The sequence below is a fragment of the Corythoichthys intestinalis genome, chromosome 2 (genome assembly GCF_030265065.1).
Source record: "Corythoichthys intestinalis isolate RoL2023-P3 chromosome 2, ASM3026506v1, whole genome shotgun sequence".
In the NCBI taxonomy this organism is placed as follows: domain Eukaryota; kingdom Metazoa; phylum Chordata; class Actinopteri; order Syngnathiformes; family Syngnathidae; genus Corythoichthys; species Corythoichthys intestinalis.
In genome coordinates this window covers 14,767,379-14,789,164 of record NC_080396.1, presented here as the reverse complement: position 1 = coordinate 14,789,164, position 21,786 = coordinate 14,767,379, and the positions used below count along the sequence as shown (strand labels likewise).

General features: G+C 40.9%; 1 protein-coding gene across 1 annotated transcript in view; it reads left to right on the top strand.

Annotated features, from left to right (window-relative positions):
- Positions 1-7,517: 7,517 nt before the first annotated feature.
- Positions 7,518-21,786, top strand: part of bmp7b (bone morphogenetic protein 7b) — a 76,880-nt gene continuing 62,611 nt past the window's right edge. Inside the window, exon 1 of the mRNA XM_057830150.1 lies at positions 7,518-7,993. Coding sequence (XP_057686133.1) covers positions 7,594-7,993 — 400 coding nt within the window. The 5' untranslated portion in view covers positions 7,518-7,593. The remainder of the gene's footprint in view (positions 7,994-21,786) is intronic.

The following is a 21,786-nucleotide window of genomic DNA, read 5'->3' as shown; positions in this document are numbered from 1 at the left end:
GAATCCAATTATTGCTGTGTTCCTGCATGACATATTAAACTGCAGGTGAATGTACTAACAAAACAACTGACAGAAATAAACCACAAAATGGCTTCAATTGCAACTTTTCCAAAAAGATAATCATGCTATCATGGAACTCATTTGTCACAGTGATGCAAACTTAGCCATTGTGGAAATCCTGTAAAGAAGGGGATAAAGCCTCAGTTTGATCCCAAACGGAAATTGAGAATTCCCCAAAACTATCAGCAGTTTGTTTTCATTCCGTCTAGTTTGCTTGAGCCGTTAAGTCTTTGAACCATAAGAGGCAGATATTAAAGTTTGATAGAAAAGACAATGCCATGTAGGCTTCTGGATTTTAAAACCATGCTAAATTATATCAAATACCAGGACCAGCATGCATGAAACGTTAAACCTAAATGGATATTAAAAGTGTTCTATATTCCCACCCCCTTTCGTTTGCTTGCATAACAGCTGTGTTTCATATGTTCATAGGGCCCCTGGAAGTGCAACACACTAGTGGAAGCATTTACTGCTGCAGAGTATTGTTTCACTTAAGAGTTAAGGGAACAGAGACAAACAACAGGTTAGTTCTTTGTAAAAAAAAAAAAAAAAAAAAACTGTTTCCCACTATTCTTTCTCCTGGATTAGGCTCGTATTTAGGGTTCAGTTTAGACCGAATAAAGTTTTACTGTATTTACAGCGGGTCTCCTTGCTTGTTGAAACCCCCACTCCCCCTTCTTCCACCCACCTTAATGGACCTCATCCACCTCCTTCGGTCCAATGGTCTTCAAAGGACTCCCACCTGCTGTTCTCTAAGGCAACACATGAAATAAATATTAATCTTGCCTCTGATCATACGCTCCAAGTCTCTCAATGGGCGCAATACACAAATGGGCAGTGTATCATCAATGGTGGGATTTAAAAAATAATATTATTATTGTCTCCTATTTGCTGCCTTTATTGTGTGTTCTTTAAATTAAAAACAGTAGATAAATTACTACAGAAAAGACACCAGCATCCAACGTTTCATCTATCCGCAAATTACATCTGTTACCATGTGTTACTTTCTACGCGCAACCGTCCCACATTTTCTCATGTGATTGCACAGTAGTGGCTTTACAGGGAGTGGCATTACTAGTTTAATTGCTTGTATTAATAGCTTTCCAGTGGTGAATCTTCTTTTATGGCCACAAAATGTGGTAGCATTCAGAGGAGCTACATTTCTCAAGACAATTCAAAACCTTAAAAGAGCATACGACAGGAGAAAAAAAGTCTTAAATAGCATTATTATGTGAATTAGAATCATATTTTGAGACGATTCGACTATATACAACAATTTAGCAAAGCGCAGATGACGAGAAATTAGTCTTTTAATCTGCCGGTTAGCCACGCCTACCATTATAGGGCTCTAGCGTCCCCAACAGGTGGATGACGTCAGCGAGTGACTGGGCTCATCGGTTTTACTATTCAGCCCATTGAGGGGGAATTATTCAGAACGAGGAAAACGCGACGAAGAGAGCCGCAAAATGTCATTGTTTCAGTCTCTCTACTCCAATATTTTTACAGGATATTCTTTTTATCCAAGTATTTTTCCCCAATAGCTAAATAAATGGCTTGAGAAGGACCAGTCAGCCCGTCGAGGGGGAATTATTCACAACGAGGAAAACGTGACGAAGAGAGCTGCAAAATGTCATTGTTTCTGTCTCTCTACTTCAATATTTTTACAGGATATTCTTTTTATCAAGGAATTTTCCCCAATTGCTAAATAAATGTCATGGTCATGACAAATAACAGACTTGTGCTAAATGGAATATGAAATAATAAAAATGCACTCATTAAGGATGTCATGGCAAAATTACTCCATAATGGTCAAAACTGTCGACTTCACCTTTACTGTCGCACCTCCCGAACGATATTTTATGACACCTAAATCGGACATATGTCGTTTCCCTTCCCCGGCTTCGGAGAATGTAAACAAACCAAGAGGCGTGACAGCTAGCCGACATGCTAACCCGAACCGAGTGATGTTTCAAAGTCTTCGAAGCGGAAAACCACACATAACTAGCCCGGATTATTTGACATGACGACTGGGTTGTCGATTGTCTTTGCGGATCGGCAAACCGCCCGGCGGAGAGCAATTTACAGTTCGTTCCCCGGAGGAGGGTTGTTGTTGTGCAGCTAACGTGCTGCTGCTAATGAGCATTAGGAGAGCTTTTTACATGCCTATCAATGATCAAACGTAAGTAGTTCTTTATTTAAAGAAAGTTTGTTGTGTTTACTTTGTAATCGCTGTATTCGTATTTGACATAATACAAAACAAGATGTTTACTCACTTCCTCGTAAGTCCAATGGTCCCACAGTAGTAGGGCTTGTTTTGGCCAATATCCACGGTGAATGGGAACCTTTTGAAACTCCAAAACGGCGCACACGCCTTTCCCTCATAAAGCAAGATTTTTCTGCAGCCGTTTGGCTGGCATGATGCGAAAAATAAACGTATTAATCCACAAAATTAGCGGAATCCTTCGTCCTCATACACAACAGTACCGCTGTTTAGTGAAGAGGACGCCATCACCCGTACACGTCACAGCGCCCTCCTCCTCAATGCAAGACCGAAGCCGGAAGTCACTCATTTTCATGGCGCGGGATTAAAAAAACTAAATAAATATAACGATCGCTTCCACACACATCCAAGCGGTCCATATCATTCAGGAGCATAAAATATCACGTGTATTATGAAATAAACATGCTTTTTCGTGTCACATGCACTTTAAATGTGCTTCTGCCGTTTGACATCAGTGTAAGGCAAGATGCCGGTGACTTGTCAGATAATATGGAGACACCAGCAACGCTAAAAGAGGAGACATAGATGTGTAATAAAAAAAATCTAAATATGTATTATAAAAGAATTACATGGAGTATATAATAGCCTGCAAGAGACAGTGTGTTTTGAGTAAATTGTGGTAAATATGAGGTCAAACAAGTAAATTTTAGAATGGTAAAACACTCACAGTTAAGGCCGAGTTATGCTTCCACATTAGACCTGCGCCATCAGGGAAGACCCGATTTACAACCATGCACCGTAGCCTGACATGTTCCTATTGAATTTTCAAACCCTAGCGTCGCGTCGACGTATATGACGTGGCGGAAGTGGACTGTGATCGGTCCCCTCAGGCTGTTGTTTCCAGTTCAGCGCGAACTCTCCGCCATTGTAGAATAGAATCAAACATTATTTTTCTACAAGTAAAAATGGACCAAGCCTACAGGAGTATCATCGAAGAGCAAGTCTTGTCAAGACATCATAAAGATTGCCAGATGGCAAGGTCAGCGATTGAATTAAAAAAAAAAAAAATGGAAGAACAACCGAGACGTGTGTGTTCGGAATCGAGTGGCCACAAGAAGCGGTGACCCAGTCGGCCAAAAACTGCCAGCTTTTTATCAGTTTTTTATGTCATATTTTTGGTTGGTGCACTTCATCATTTATTGTGTACATATGTTTGCTGTCAGTCTGTGACTTATTTACGAGTCACAATTCAAATATCTGAAGTATAAAGCACAAAGAGTTGTTTTGATATTTAATTTTCAACAACAGACAGTTCACACACGATACATCATCACTGATTGAGAGTGCCTCGGTGCTTTTATGATAACGTTAACATCAAGGTTTTCAAAGCAGGTTGGGAAGTTCCATAGACCCAGAAATCTGCTATGGCTTCCCACTGGCTGGTTGTAGAACCCGGCAAACAAATCGGGCCGTAGGGCTTTGCAGACCTCGCACAAAACACTGGACGCAGTGCTCGATGCCAGTTTGAAGCTAACCGCCACAGCTAGCTGGTCTCCTCCCGAGTCTAGAACTCTCTGTGCAGCACCAAAAGTCGTCCAGACCGCCTCGAAACTTTCTTCTGCATCGCCTGCCGCTCAACATTTGTATGATCAACATTTATTCAATGTTGATGAGCTGAAGATTTACACTCAAGCGATCTTGCATTGTTTATTTTTTCTCCGTTAAACTAGACTAGCGGAAGTCAGCAAGCATGGCCCAAAACCGCACAAACATAACGCCACACCCCTCTAGTGGCTTGGCGGTGAATTACAGCGCAACGTGTTCCCTCAATGCAGAACTATCGAATGCTCATTGACGCCGTAGTCACTTCGCCGTCACCGCAACGCAGGAGCATAACTCAGGCTTTACTGTACACGTGCTTGTTGCATGAGCATGTGTACAACATCCAGCCTGCAGCCTGTCATTTCTATACAACTCTCTGCTGATGAATAATATGAGATAACATCAGCTCTGTGAGTGAAATGATGACTGGCTGAAAATGAACGTGTCTGTGTTCAATTTGTGTGCTGTCTTGCCCGATAATCTGCCCACAGCCGAAAAGATAATTTGTGACAGAGGACAGTCCAGTTTGTAATGCAGCCCTACCCAGTGTTTTGAGGGTTGTTGATAGAAGCTTCAGATGCAGTTTCCTCTGCTTTTCTGCTTTCTGTCCCCCTGTCAAGGACCTCTCAGTGAGTCTCACTCACTCTAGCATGAGCCTTGTGCCCACTGTTTACTGTGAATGTCACCAGGCTTGGTGAGTTGCAAACAAAGGGAGGTCTGTTCTTTTTGTCCTGTCCGTGATTGTCATCGCCAGGCTTGGCTAAAACTAAGCCAGAGACTGGAGTAGTTAAAGGTTTACTCTCAACAAGCCAACACGAGAAGGAATAAGAGAGAATTCAAGAATAAATGAGAACGCGATTGAACCAAAGATGTATAACAGACCCTTGTTGTACTGTTTGTACTCTATAAACATCTTTAGCAATTCCGTGGTAATGGATACAAGTGTTTATCCATGGTATGCTACTTCTGAATAACTATTTGAATTAAATTGAAAGGCCATTACAAGCACACAATGAGTGAGGATGATCTATAAGACAGCTATTCTAAATTCTGGCTAGGAAAGGACATGCAAATACTTTTGCATAGAGAACAAAAAGACACATATTGAGATGTTGGGAAGGTGAGCCAAGTGGACAGGACTCTAAGACCCTCTTTGCCTGCCCTCTCTGTTTACAATCATAGCTAAAGCTGTCTGGCAGCCCCGCTTGCTGTGCGATTGAAGTTCTAATTTTATTGTTATAAAAATCTTCTGGCGAGCAGCAGCCCTAAAACATCTCTAGAGGAGCCTTTGAAACTCCACTCTTAAATGTTTTAGGAGTTTAGTCCTGTAAGAGCCATCTGAAATATATTCAACTGTGTCAGTGAGAACAGAACTCACGAGAGGGTCAGCGGTGCTCCTTAAAGTTTGGTGTTTAAGAGGTGCTGGGGCACTGGGGGGAGATGGAGCGTGGAAGCAGCTGCCAAACATCTGCAACCCTCCTTTGTAATCTGTGGCTGTTCGCCACTCCCTTTGTCACTAACTTATTGTCACAGTTTCGAAGAAAGTGTGGAAGTGGTAAAAAAAAAAGTATTTCATTGTAATTTTTTAAAAAAGAAATTCCAAGTAGACTATTGTTAATATTATTATTTTGAAAAACATTACTGCCCTTGTCAGCAAAAGCAGTCCAATCCATAGAAGCTGCATGGCACCGAACAGTTGCTGCAAGCCCTCCCAGTCAAAATGAATTGGACATCTATCACTGACAATGGCTGCCAGTGAGTTAAAAAGGAGAGACTACAATTTTGTTATGACAATTGTAAAAAGTGAAATTCAATCAGTAATGTCAATGACAAGAGTGTTTTGGGCATCTGATTATTTTGTTGATAAAAAAAAACTTTAAACCCTTTAACATTTTTACATTTGATACACAAATGTGACCTATATGACCCAAAATGTGATGTCCACATACAGTATGTGGGCACCAGGTCTCAATTATAATTATTTTAAAATTTGTAGTAATTATTCTTGTAGAAAATTTTATGAATGAATACATTTATAAGTTAACACAATTTTTAATAACTACAAAATTTACAATACAAAAGATTTAATTTAAAACAAACAAAAAATATATATATGTTAGGCTGTTGTTAATGGTGATAGAATATACATTTTGAATAGAACTTATTTTTCTATTTTCACATTTATAATAATAACAATAACTCAATGGCCTCCATTGACGCGCTAAGTCAGTAAGTCAGTAAAAAAAACTACTGCTTTTGTCCATAAACACAGCTAAACTCAACAACAACAAAAAAAAAAAAGAAAAAAAAAAAAAAAAAAGAAAGCTCCTTTGGGCTGCTTTAAGACCAATTTACGTAAAATAAAAATGAAAACTGGGGAGAAGGGGGTTAACCTTGGTTCACTAAATTTCTTACAGCTGAGCAGAGTTTATTATATTTCTCACAGTTTAATTAAAGTTAACATATTAGAAAACACGTACAGGAGGACACTTCTCCTATAGCAGCTTCCCCAGGTTAGCAAGTTCACACAGTTTAATGTAATGGTATTGCTAACTCTGATGCAGGTCGGACTTTCAGTAGGAAATTTATTGGTGCGTTTTCCACCTTCCCAACAATGACTTTTTACATTACTTACAGTGGCTGCTGGAAAAAAACAAAAACAAAAACAAAAAAACTTCAATTATCTCTCCTCTTCGAAGCGGGTGGAGGAGGCGGCATGTGGACATGTAATGTCATTCAGTGCTGTGAGAGTGTGTACGTGTGTGTGTTTGGGTGGGTGGGTGGATTGTCAGAGTCATCAGCCAGTCAAACGTGTGTTTGAGGAAAAAACACAGGATTGCACATTCAGCAAGTGATAAAAAGGGATAAATGTAAGTCTTAACACAATAAAAATAATTCACTTAATAATGGTAGGGTCAATTCTATCGTTACAACGTATAGGAAGACAATCTACGGAACACATTATATAATGCAAATAAGGTTGCTTAAAAGCTGGTGGGGACAATTTGAGCATCCTGAAAAGCTGGTAGTGTTTTGTCCCTACCGTCCCAATGCAAACCTACGCCCTTGCCCACAACCCTTGCAAGGATAAGCGGTATGGATGTGAATGGACGAATAATAATAATAAAATATATATTTTTTATCATGTATATAATAACTCATTTGTTTGGCTACACTTTTTTCAATATTTATTCAATAAATTCACGTTTTAAAAAAAATAGTTAGAATGGATTGGACGTCTAGCGCCGTCAATGGCAGCCGATGAGTAACATGAGTGTGCTATTAAGGGTTAATGTCAGGACTGTTTATACCAACTGTTACTCATGTGCAATGATCAGAACGTTGTTTGTGAACGAATTTCCCATGTCTTCATTCATCCACCACCCTCTTTATCTCTCTCTCCTGCTCCTCCCCTCTACTTAAGTAGTACTCTCCTGCTTAAAGGCACCAGCTTCCACTTTGCACTTGTAGTCAGCGGCAAAGTAGTCACAGAGGTGGTGTGCCCCCCTCAGCTTGTGAGGAGGACGAGCGACAGATGACCACACGCGCATGGTAAAACGGACAAAGAGTCGATCGTCGATGATCGGGAGATTTTCCCTCAACGTGATGGCGGCTGATTCAGGATATTGAACAGGGTTGCAAAAGGTGCTTTTAAAGTTTGGACGGTTTGGCAGCCGCGTGGAAGACTTTTACGCACGGCATTGTTTGCGATGGCACCGTTTTTGGATAGACGCGCTCCCGCTTTGCTCTTGATCTGGAGTTACTGCGTCGTAGCCGACGCGACTTTTACAAACTTTTCCGTGGACAACGAGTTTCATTCCAGTTTCATCCACCGTCGGCTGAGGAGCCAGGAGCGCAGGGAGATGCAGCGGGAGATTCTATCCATCTTGGGGTTGCCGCACCGGCCGCGACCGCATCTTCACGGCAAGCACAACTCTGCCCCCATGTTTATGTTGGACCTGTACAATGCCATGTCAACAGAGGGGGACGACGACAGGTACTCCTATCCATACAAGCCCATCTTCACCACGCAGGCACCCCCCATCGCCAGCTTGCAAGACAACAACTTCCTGAATGATGCAGACATGGTCATGAGCTTTGTAAATCTAGGTAGGATGTCTTTTGGTTTATTTATAAAACAGTTATCTGCATATTATACACATTCTAGTGATGGCCAACCTCGAGGCCACCAATTGTGTCACTTCTGAATCCACAAGCACATGACTCACAAGTAGGGTGGCCATTTCCACAACACCAAAAAGGATAACATTTTGTGGTATTTAGTGAAGAAAAATATATGACAACATCCAACTTAAGCATACTCCCAAAAATGAAATTTTTGACATGAAAAAATTAATTCCTTCATTCTCTATGCCACTTATCTTCACAAAGGTCACGGGGGTGCTGGAGTCTTTCCCTTCTGACTAAATTGGTCGGCAGTCAGTCACATAACAGTGGTATCATAATTCATTCTTAAGATACGTTGTCTGTCTCAAGACAGTTTCTGTATGATATAGTGCATCATGATGTAGGCCTATGCATAACAGAAAAAGGGGAAAAAAATGAAGGCGGATTTCATTTGTTGACAATGTTTTTGTTTTTGCGAATTCATCCCTCTTGCTAAGTGCAGTGCCATAAAACAGAACATTTATGGATTGCAACGAGCACTCGCAAACACTGGAGTGTAGTGTGTTCAGATGCAACTCCAAAAAGAGGACAGAGCTGCACAGGACAGAGCATTTAATGTGCTTGCGACAGCATAAAAAAAAATCTTAAATAGCATTATTATGTGAATTGGAATCATAGTTTGAGACGATTCGATTACATACAACAATTTGGCAAAGCGCAGGTGACGAGAAATTAGTCTTTTAATTTGCTGTTTAACCCTGCCTGTCATTATAGTGCTCTAGCGTTCCCAGCTGGAGGATGATGTCGGCAGGGTCACGATTTCATCTGATTCAGAATTCAGCCCATTGAGGGGGAATCATTCAGAATGAGGAAAATGCGACAAAGAGAGCATCAATATATCATTGTTTCAATCTCCAATATTTTTACAGGATATTCTTTTTATCAAAGTATTTTTCTCCAATTACTAAATGAATGGTATGGTCATGACAAATAACAGTCTTGTGCTAAATGGAATATGAAATATTAAAATGCATTTATTCAGTACGACATGGCAAAATTACTCCATAATGGTCAAAACTGTTGACTTCTTGCACCTCCTGAATGATATTTTATGCCACAAAAGTTAGTCTGGCTTTTGTCATTTCCCTGCCCCGGCTTTGGAGAGCGTAAACAAACCAAGAGGCGCGACAGCTAGCTGACATGCTAACTCGAACCGAGTGGCATTTCAAAGTCTTATTCTCGCCTTTTGAAGCAAAAAATCACGCAAAACTACCCCGGATCATTTCACACGGCAGCGGAGTAGTCAGCAAGGGTGGTGAGCAAGCTAGAGCTTGTCGTTCCCCTGCTGCGGGCAGGAGAGCTCGTTTGCCGGGGAAGCAGTTGGAGATTGACCAGCGGACAAACCAGTCGACGTCGGAGGAGCGCGTAGCTGCCCGAGTCCAACCTGAGGATAGTGGTCTATTACCGGGCACAGGAAGAGGGCAGAAGGGGCTGGAAGTCTGGACGATATGGCGAACCGCACGAGCATAAGCCAAGTATAAAGGTCTCCCGGCAGGCTCGCGAAGAGGACCGAAGCTGGTGTGCGACAAGCTGCCGGTTGTCGGCCAAGTGGCATCCTCGGTGGTCAAAGAGCATTGTCAGCCACAAAATGCAAGCCACCTCCGTATTAAAACGTGTGCATGATCACAGTTTTTGACATAACACAAAACACGATGTTTACTCTCTTCTAGGGCTGCAGCTATCGATTATTTTAGTCGTCGATTAATCGATGAACCAATAGTTCGAATAATCGAGTAATCGGATAAGGAACATGAAAAATTAAATTACCTAAGCTGAGCCTCAAACGGTATAATAAATGAGGATCTATGTACAACAAAAGAACAATTGGCTAACTTACATAGCAAAAGTCCGCTAGTGTAAATGTTATTAACTTTTTTTTTACAGTGCTATTAACAAATACTTCAGACACATTCCCACAAAAACAGGCTAAATATACCTATAAACTAAATTACGAATGTATTTAAAAAAAAAAAAAAAAAATAGCTCAAACAAAAACTTAGCTTATGTTGGTCTTAACAGGGAGCAATTGGGTTCAGCCATGTGAAATGAGGCAGACTAGAAGGCAGTGTATCCACCCAAATCAATAAAACTAAATGCAAACACTTTCAAAATAAACCATTACAACGCCACTTAAATTAAACGAATACTCGAAGCAGCAAAATCGAATACTCGAGTTAATCGATTAATCATTGCAGCACTACTCTCTTCCTCGTAAGTCCAATGGTCCCACAGTTGTCGGACTTGTTTTGGCCAATCTCGGTGGGGGTTTTTGAAACCCAAAAAGGCTCACACGTCTCTCCCCAGTGGAGCAATAAAACCCTGCAGCACATTTGGCTGGCGTGATGCGAAAAATAAACAAATTAATCCACAAAATCAGCTGAATTCGCCGTCCATCTGCAGGCTATAAAGCAATGCTGTATTGTGAGAGGCTGACCTGGATGGCGTCACATTCTCATTCCTTCTCAAAACAGGAAGTTATTCATTTTCATGGCGCGGGATTCAAAAAATTGAATATATAATCGCTTCCGGTCCATGTCATTCAGGAGCATAAAATACCGCGTGAAATATGAAAAAAACATGTTTTTTGCTGTCATAGGCACTTTAAATGAAGACTGTCCTGCATGAAGCAAGACGCATGATCATCCCACCTGCAAGTCTGCATGCAGCTTGCCATTTATCTCAAGTTGACTGATCACTATCTTCGTGCTACCATTCAAACTTATTTTTTAAGTGGTGTACACTGGAGGAGAGCAGAATCACTATCACAAAATGCAGTTAAGCTTTGCCGCATCAGCTAATGTTTAGGTGCTGGCGCGCCGCTATGGATGTTGAAGCAGGTCTCTTCTATGTCCAGCATGGATTTTCTGAAGAATGAGAGAGTCAAAGCAAAATGGGATCAAAGTGCAGCGGGTGCTCCCTTTAAAATCCGATTCAGAGGCGCCCCAATGAGTACCCTAGCAGCAGAACAATGGGCATTCAGTTATGAGCCATGCTTAATTGAGTCAGATGCAGTTGGTCACACAATGAGTCTGTATGCTAAGAGGATACATTTCTAACTCAATTAGAACTTCAGTGCATTTCTATAACATTTCTAAGTCAACATAAACTAATTGAAGCGCAATTGAGAGTTTTACACTCCTGGAAAGAATCATTGTTGGAGCGTCTTGGCAGGAAAGAGGGAGGTGACACTGGCTCCTCTGCTGCACTGTGCAATTACTGTGGGAGCTGCTGCATTGTGACTATTTTCGACAGGCTGCAACACAGATGGATTTGACCACAAAGACTCCGAAAGTCAAAAGGCCTCGCAAAGTGTGCAGCCAAGGGCGAATGCAGCAAGATGACGAGGAAGAAGGAAACTTTTGTTGGAGAGAAATAGACGCAGGGGTGAAAGTGGGCTGGAACGGTCAGGAACGCAGTTGCGGTATAAGATTCAGGGCGTGAACGCAGTTCCGGTATAAGATTCAGGGCTGAAACGCTGTTCCGGTATACGTTGCTTTGATTCCGAAAATATGACGGCAACTCTCCAAAACGCTATGTAAAAAAAAAAAAATACAAAGCTGCCACACATGCATTTCATCTCCAAGAAGAAAACAATCTAGCAACATCAAATTGACAGACACAAGTGTTAACAACAAGCATAATAAAGTGCTTGTGTAGCGTAACCCGTTTCCACCGATATTTATTATTTATTTTATTCCACGGACGGCATGGAGGTTTCCCGAACTGCTGCAGTTATCAGAGTCTGACGATGACGAGTCACGTCACTGTGCGAATGCACACAGCAAAGCAACATGCCTGGACTCATTTATCCATTCAGTTGGCTGACATAATGACATGTGATCACCCGAGATAGTTAGCTCTGATTGGTTCAAATGGGCATGTTTTCTGAAACAGCTAAAGAAAAAAAATGGCAATGCAACAGAAAATTGATCAAATCTTTAAGAGGAAGGAAAGAGTTAGGGTGGCTTATCTATCATATTTAGTTTTATTTGCTCTGATGGGAAAGTTCAGAACATCTATATTTGTTCATTTATGTTAGGCCACTTATTCATTTCCTTATGATTTAAAAAAGTCAATGTTTGCGCGATCTTCAAAATATATTCCATTTCACTCTGCATAATATGTCATTTGTACTTATTTTTCTGAATGTATGTTACTTATATCTTTATTATTAAAAAAAAAAAAAAAAAAAAAAAAAAGTAAATGTTCACATTATCTTCAATTTTAATAATCATCCTATGTTCTTAAGTAGTTAAAATTGAGATTTGGCATTTAGTATTTGAGGAAATGAGGGAAAATAAAAAATAGGAGATGGAGGTTGGGGTTATAGCTGTTTTTGTTAACTTTTATTTTACAAATCATTGAAAAAATACAATTAGAATGAAAATCAGTTTTTGTATGTGTTATAGAAATAACTGACCAAAACAGTTTTCTTTGCATTTCAGTAGTTTTGACACCGCCCAAATAAATAAATCAATAAATAAAATCACGTCGGGGAGTTCCAGCAAGAAATTCAAAACACTTTCACCCCTGAATAGACGTGAGAAGTGTCATGAACAACGTGCATTGGTCACATTCACCTTTCATTCAGATATTAAAGCAACGCTTGGTAGCTTTTCAACCCTCATGAAATATTTTCATAACATTTGTGGTGATATGTCGACTGACAACTAGTTGAATGACACCTCTTTTATACAGTGCCCTCCATAATTATTGGATTCAAAATAATTATGTGTTTTTTAGCTTATATTTTTTCTAAATAATATCGGACCTTAATGGAAAAAAAGAGAAAAATCCAATCTTCAATACAAGTGCATTTATTCAGTGGGGAAAAAAATCCCACATAAAGAAATCATTATTTGACATCAAATAATGTTGTCACATTTATTAGCACCCCTGGTGTTAATACTTTGTACAAACCCCTTTTGCCAATAAGACAGCACCTAATCTTCTCCTATAATGTTTCACAAGATGGGAAAAGACAGAAAGAGGGATCTTCAGCCATTCCTCTTTGCAGAATCTCTCTAAATCATCCAGAGACCTGGGTCCTCTCCTCTGTACTCTCCTCATCAGCTCACCCCACAGGTTTTCAATGGGGTTGAGGTCTGGGGACTGAGATGGCCATGGGAGGAGCTTGATTTTGTGTCTGGTGAACCATTTCTGTGTAGATTTGGCCATATGTTTAGGGTCATTGTCTTGCTGAAAGACCCAATGACGACCCATCTTCAGCTTTCGGGCAACAGATTTTGATTTAAAATGTCCTGGTATTTCAAAGCATTCATGATGCCATGCACCCTAACAAGGTTCTCAGGGCCTTTGGAAGCGAAACAGCCCCACATCATCACTGACCCACCCCCATACTTCACAGTGGGTATGAGGTGCTTTTCAGCATGCGCATATTTCGTGGCACGCCAGACCCACTTAGAGTGTTTGTTGCCAAAAAGCTCAATCTTGGTCTCATCTGACCAAAGCACACGGTCCCAGTTGAAGCCCCAATACCACTAGGCGAACGCCAGACGTTTGCGTTTATGATTGTGAGTGAGGAAAGCTTTTCTCCGTGCATGCCTCTCAAACAGCTTGTTGGCGTGTAGACAGCACCTCATACCCACTGTGAAGTATGGGGGTGGGTCAGTGATGATGTAGGGCTGTTTCGCTTCCAAAGGCCCTGGGAACCTTGTTAGGGTGCATGGCATGATGAATGCTTTGAAATACCAGGACATTTTAAATCAAAATCTGTTGCCCGAAAGCTGAAGATCGGTCGTCACTGGGTCTTTCAGCAAGACAATGACCCTAAACATATGGCCAAATCTACACAGAAATGGTTCACCAGACACAAACTCAAGCTCCTCCCATGGCCATCTCAGTCCCCAGACCTCAACCCCATTGAAAACCTGTGGGGTGAGCTGAAGAGGAGAGTACAGAGGAGAGGACCCAGGTCTCTGGATGATTTAGAGAGATTCTGCAAAGAGGAATGGCTGAAGATCCCTCTTTTTGTCTTTTCCCATCTTGTGAAACATTATAGGAAACGATTAGGTGCTGTTTTGTTGGCAAAAGGGGGTTGTACAAAGTATTAACACCAGGGGTGCTAATAATTGTGACACACATTATTTGATGTCAAATAATGATTTCTTTATGTGGGATTTTTTCCCCACTGAATAAATGCACTTGTATTGAAGGTTGGATTTTTCTCTTTTTTTCCATTAAGGTCCCATATTATTTTGAAGAAAAAAAATTTTAGAAGCTAAAAAACACATAATTATGATAAATCCAATAATTATGGGGGGCACTGTATCTCGAGGGGGTTTGTATCGCTTTCACCAGCACTTATTAACTTTGATGAGGGTGGCAGGAACCCTGCAACACAAACAAACTACAAATGTGTTGACTGACTAGGGCTTACTGACACTATTCTTCAGTGGTTCACATCCTATTTACATGATAGGGATTTCTTTGTGTCAATCGGAAATTATCAGTCAGAACGAACCAAATTCACTTGTGGAGTCCCTCAAGGGTCAATTCTTGGACCACTCTTATTTAACATCTATATGCTTCCGTTAGCTCAGATAATGGAACAGTATGACATCTCCTATCACGCCTATGCAGATGACACACAACTGTACATTTCTGTGTCCCCACATGATTATAGTCCCTTAGTCTCCCTGAGTAAATGCATTCATCAAATCAATGAATGGATGTGCCAGAATTTTCTCCAGTTAAATGTGGAGAAAACAGAGGTGATCATTTTTGGGCCAAAAAAGGAAAGGTCAAAGATAAGCAGCCATCTTAGCACAATGTCACTTACAGCTACAAATCAAGTCAGAAACCTTGGCGTAATTATTGACTCAGATCTAAAATTTGATAGCCATCTAAAGTCCGTCACTAAATCCGCTTATTACCACCTAAAAAATATAACCAGAATTAAGGGGCTTCTGACTCAACAAGACATGGAAAAACTTATGCATGCATTCGTTTTCAGCAGATTGGACTACTGCAACGTATATTTACAGGTCTTGATAAAAAATCAGTCAGGAAGCTGCAGCTAGTACAGAATGCTGCAGCCAGAGTCCTCACAAATACAAGGAAGCTGGACCACATTACACCGGTTTTGAAATCGCTACACTGGCTTCCAGTGAGTCAAAGGATAGACTATAAAATACTACTGCTCGTCTACAAAACACTTAATGGCCTTGGACCAAAATACATGCTTGACTTGTTAGATTCCTATGAGACATCTAGACCCCTAAGGTAGTCTGGAACGGGTCTTCTGCTTGTTCCAAGAACAAGAACCAAGCAGGGTGAGGCAGCATTTAGTTATTATGCTCCTCACCTCTGGAACAAGTTACCCGAACGTCTGAAGTATGCTCAAACTGTTAGCTCCTTTAAATCAGGGCTAAAAACGCTTTTGTTTAGCACTGCATATCCATAACTGTCTATATATTTCAATCTACCTGCCTTCTATTCCTCTTGTGCTTATCTCCATTGCTGATTTCAATGATTATTAGTAGTAGTAGTTTTTGCTTTATTTCTATTTTTGTTTTATTTTTATTTATTTATTTTTATTCTGTGATTAAATGCGATCTTTTGTCTTGGTTTTTACGTTGTGTTGATTTAAATGTGATTTTTATGGTTTTCATGTGATGTAAAGCACTTTGAATTGCCTTGTGTTGAATTGTGCTATATAAATAAATTTGCCTTGCCTTGCCTTGCTTTACGGCATATGTCACTTCCCTCTTTCCCCATGCGATGCAAACGCTGGCAGAGCAAAAAAAGAGACAAAAAGTTTTGGAGGGCCAGTGGGAGAATACGGTACAAAATCAAACATTTCTATTTTCAACCCTATAACCCTATATGCTATTGTTTAGCCACAACTGGATTCATTACCTCATTACTATTCATCCTTTACACAGCCGCTGGAAACAAAAATGTTGTTTAATCCATCTGCAGGCGACCGGTAGATCAGGATTTTATGATGCGCTGGTCCTAATGGGAAACGCAGTCTTCCTGAGGCAAAACATTACTACTTTCGTCCACCTGTGTTGCTAAAATCAACCAAAACTGAAAAATTACCTTGTGTTGCTTTAAGGTGTAATTGAGTAGAAGTCAATATAGAACCCCTGAAACCGTCTGGCTGTGACGTGATCATTTAGGAACAAATTATGTACTCCCTAATATATAACATCTGCCAACAGAGCTCTGTTGCCACTTGTGATAGCATCAGTTTCCTGACAGCTTGATCAGAAGCAGCAGGTATACTTTGTTTCTTTGCCTTCGCATAAGCGCAGAGGAGAATCAGATGGATTGTCCATTTCCTCTCCAAATTCCTTCCTTTCCACATTTGCTCATTGTGGTTTTTATTTTTATTTAGGTCGCCTGAGAATAGATTTAGTGTGGCTTTTGTTTAAAAACAGTCCCCTGGTTCTCTGCAAGTCTCTGGGGCCTCTGTGCCAAGGTGCATTAACCTATTATTTCCTTAAAGGCCTTTTTTAAATACGTTGGTTTATATAAATGTTAGTGATATTAATGTTAATTCACAATTGATGATACCAAATAAACAGAATTTGTAGTTATTCATTTATTTATTTTCACAATATGTTGAAGTGTACTGCACAAAATCCTTCTCATTCTTCCTTATCAATTTCAGTTGTCACCCAGAGGAGTTAGAATTCTTTCTAGTCCGCTTGCGTGAGAGGCCAGCCAGGGTTGGTGCGGGCTTTGGGAGAGACCCCCCATCCAGGGACGTCCTCTCGCTGAGTCACCCCCGTTTCAAAGGCCAGCTGTGTAAATGGCTTACAGCATACGTTTAGAATGCGCAACGCTATGCACGCAGCCCGGGCCACCCAAACACGTCGTGCATGTTGCACATGAAACTAAACGAGGGCACTTTGAAAAGCATACCTCTGCTGTGTCAGATACAGAGACATACAATGGGTCAAATAAGTTTTTAGTCAACCACTAATTGTGCAAGTTCTCCCACTTGAAAATATTAGAGAGGCATGTAATTGTCAGCATGGGTAAACATCAACCATGAGAGACAGAATGTGGAAAAAACCCAGAAAATCACATTGTTTGATTTTTAAAGAATTTATTCGCTAATCATGGTGGAAAATAAGTATTTGGTCAATACCAAAAGTTCATGTCAATACTTTGTTACTTACCCTTTGTTGGCAATAACGGAGGCCAAACGTTTTCTGTAACTCCTCACAAGCTTTTCACACACTGTTGCTGGTATTTTGGCCCATTCCTCCATGCCTCCTCTAGAGCAGTGATGTTTTGGGGCTGCCGTTGGGCAACAAGGACTTTCAAGCCCCTCCACGGATTTTCTATGGGGTTGAGATCTGGAGACTGGCTAGGCCACTCCAGGACCTTGAAATGCTTCTTACAAAGCCACTCCTTTGTTGTGTGTTTGGGATCATTGTCATGCTGAAAGACCCAGCCACATCTCATCTCCAATGCCCTTGCTGATGGAAGGAGATTTTCACTCAAAAATCTCTCGATACATGGCACCATTCATTCTTTCCTTTACACAGATCAGTCGTCCTGGTCCCTTTGCAGAAAAACAGTCCCAAAGCATGATGTTGCCACCCCCATGCTTCACAGTGGGTATTGTGTTCTTCGGATGCAATTCAGTATTCTCTCTCCTCCAAACACAAGGACCTGTGTTTCTACCAAAAACTTCTATTTTGGTTTCATCTGACCATAACACATTCTCCCAGTCCTCTTCTGGATCATCCAAATGCTCTCTAGCGAACCGCAGACGGGCCTGGACGTGTAGTGGCTTCAGCAGGGGGACACGTCTGGCAGGGCAGGATTTGAGTCCCTGGCGGTGCATTGTGTTACTGATAGTAGCCTTTGTTACTGTTGTCCCAGCTTTTTGTAGGTCATTCACTTGGTCCCCCGTGTGGTTCTGGGATTTTCTTGTTATCATTTTGATGCCACAGGGTGAGATCTTGCATGGAGCCCCAGATCGAGGGAGATTATCAGTCTTGTATGTCTTCCATTTTCTAATAATTGCTCCCACAGTTGATTTCTTTACACCAAGCGCACACCTATTGCAGATTCAGTCTTCCCAGCCTGGTGCACGTGTACAATTTTGTCTCTGGTGTCCTTCGACAGCTCTTTGGTCTTGGCCATAGTGAGGTTTGGAGTGAGACTGACTGAGATTGTGGACAGGTGTCTTTTATACCGATATCGAGTTAAAACAGGTGCCATTAATACAGGTAACGAGTGGAGCCTTGGTAGACCTTGTTAGACCTCGTTAGAAGAAGTTTGACCTCTTTGACAGCCAGAAATCTTGCTTGTTTGTAGGTGACCAAGTACTTATTTTCCACTGTAATTTGGAAATAACTTCTTTAAAAAGCAAACAAATTCATTTTCTGTTTTTTTTCCCACATTCTGTCTCTCATGGTTGAGGTTTACCCATGTTGACAATTACAGGCCTCTCTAATCTTTTCAAGTAGGAGAACTTGCACAATTGGTGGTTGACTAAATACTTATTTGCACCACTGTAACTGCAGCAGGACGTACTCGCTATGTTTACATGGACAAAATTTCTTAAAATCGATCATCGTTCGTATGCCCTGTTTTCATGGACACTTTGGCATCACACTTTTGGTCGGAACAACTTATTTTGACAAGCGCAGATTGACCAAATATACCGGAAATACAGTGCCTTGCAAAAGTATTCGGCCCCCTTGAACCTTGCAACCTTTCGCCACATTTCAGGCTTCAAACATAAAGATATAAAATTTTAATTTTTTGTCAAGAATCAACAACAAGTGGGACACAATCGTGAAGTGGAACAAAATTTATTGGATAATTTAAACTTTTTTAACAAATAAAAAACTGAAAAGTGGGGCGTGCAATATTATTCGGCCCCCTTGCGTTAATACTTTGTAGCGCCACCTTTTGCTCCAATTACAGTCGCTTGGGGTATGTTTCTATCAGTTTTGTACATCGAGAGACTGACATTCTTGCCCATTCTTCCTTGCAAAACAGCTCGAGCTCAGTGAGGTTGGATGGAGAGTGTTTGTGAACAGCAGTCTTCAGGTCTTTCCACAGATTCTCGATTGGATTCAGGTCTGGACTTTGACTTGGCCATTCTAACACCTGGATACGTTTATTTTTATACCATTCCATTGTAGATTTGGCTTTATGTTTTGGATCATTGTCCTGTTGGAAGATAAATCTCCGTCCCAGTCTCAGGTCTTGTGCAGATACCAACAGGTTTTCTTCCAGAATGTTCCTGTATTTGGCTGCATCCATCTTCCCATCAATTTTAACCATCTTCCCTGTCCCTGCTGAAGAAAAGCAGGCCCAAACCATGATGCTGCCACCACCATGTTTGACAGTGGGGATGGTGTGTTCAGGGTGATGAGCTGTGTTGCTTTTACGCCAAACATATCGTTTTGCATTGTGGCCAAAAAGTTCAGTTTTGGTTTCATCTGACCAAAGCACCTTCTTCCACATGTTTGGTGTGTCTCCCAGGTGGCTCGTGGCAAACTTTAAACGAGACTTTTTATGGATATCTTTGAGATATGGCTTTCTTCTTGCCACTCTTCCATAAAGGCCAGATTTGTGCAGTGTACGACTGATTGTTGTCCTATGGACATACTCTCCCACCTCAGCTGTGGATCTCTGCAGTTCATCCAGAGTGATCATGGGCCTCTTGGCTGCATCTCTGATCAGTTTTCTCCTTGTTTGAGAAGAAAGTTTGGAAGGACGGCCGGGTCTTGGTAGATTTGCAGTGGTCTGATGCTCCTTCCATTTCAATATGATGGCTTGCACAGTGCTCCTTGAGATGTTTAAAGCTTGGGAAATCTTTTTGTATCCAAATCCGGCTTTAAACTTCTCCACAACAGTATCTCGGACCTGCCTGGTGTGTTCCTTGGTTTTCATAATGCTCTCTGCACTTTAAACAGAACCCTGAGACTATCACAGAGCAGGTGCATTTATACGGAGACTTGATTACACACAGGTGGATTCTATTTATCATCATCGGTCATTTAGGACAACATTGGATCATTCAGAGATCCTCACTGAACTTCTGGAGTGAGTTTGCTGCACTGAAAGTAAAGGGGCCGAATAATATTGCACGCCCCACTTTTCAGTTCTTTATTTGTTAAAAAAGTTTAAATTATCCAATAAATGTTGTTCCACTTCACGATTATGTCCCACTTGTTGATTCTTGACAAAAAAATTAAATTTAATATCTTTATGTTTGAAGCCTGAAATGTGGCGAAAGGTTGCAAGATTCAAGGGGGCCGAATACTTTTGCAAGGCACTGTAGTAGCAGAAGAAGAAGCCGGAGCGACTTCCGTGTCAACTAAAACATCAATCTGTCCATTTCAGCTTTAAAGCTTTAGCATCAACGATATCTCGGTTAGCCCCGCCGCCCGCTCCTCTCGGAGGGCTCCGGTTGTACTCATCGCATACGGGCCCTGATCAGATTTATTCTGTCAATGCTCTGGAGTATAAGTCTCACCCCTTTCCAAAGTATGAAAAAAAAAACTGTGATTCATAGTCTGAAAAATACAGTAACTTCGTATGATTGCCTAAATGTGGCAGCATTAGAGCTAACTTCACTGTACAAGTATTAAAGTATTGAAAAAGTATTTCCTCCATCACAAATCTCAGCTTTGGCTGTTTAGACAGTTCACTGAATTGGAGTCAGGCTAAGCTAAATTAGACTAAGCTCAGATTTTGAATGCCCAGCTACAGTACCAAATACGTATGTGCAGAGTTACAGTTTTGTCATCTGACTTTGGTGTCGGATTTTTGCATCTTGGATGACTGAAACAGAACCAAAATGATTGTGTCTTAGAGGGGAGTGACAAATATCATAGATTTTTACTACGGGACATTAACATTTAGTCACAGCTGTCATGTAAAATTAATGCGGAATTGTGGTAACATGCCTAGTAGGAGCGGGAACCTCTTGGTACCTCACGATACGATACAATTTGCGATACAAAGCTCACGATAACGATGATCTGAAGATATGATGATACAACAATTATCGATACATTGGTCAGGAAATCATTCTAGGATATTCTACAAAGAACTAATAAACAGAAAAACAAGCTTCTGCTGTGAATTGGAATGAGTTCATCACTAGCAGACGTCCAATCCATGTGAACTGGGAGGATTGAACATCTATGGACGTCAGTGGCAGCCATGTCAGGCAATGAGGTAATTTTGGGCCATTTAAGGTCATTTACCTGTTGATTTTCAGTAACTTCCTGTTGATTTTGGGGTATTTTATGGGTCACTTCCTGTTTATTTTGAGTTACAGAACAGGAAGTGACCAGGGAATCACCCAAATGAATAGGCAAACTCAACAGGAAATGACCTTTAAATGCCCTAAAATGAACAGCAAGTGACCTGTTAATGCTCCGAAAATCGGACCGAATGACTGTGAATGCTCTGGTTTTGAATGGACGAACGTTCCCAGTCCAAATGGATTAGGCGTCGAGCACAGTCACTGGCAGCCTTAGAGTAACTGCGACACTATTATGGTGGAAGATTTTGGTAGCAACTTGATGGTTCTTTTAAAAAAAAAAAAAAAATTTTTTTTTTTTAAAACATTGACACCTCTATAAAAAGATATCTCGATTCTTGACAGGAGCATATCGATAACCTTTTGGGATAAAAACTATGACGATATATCACCATTTCGATATTTTGTCACGCCCCTAATGCCTAGTCACTAATCATCT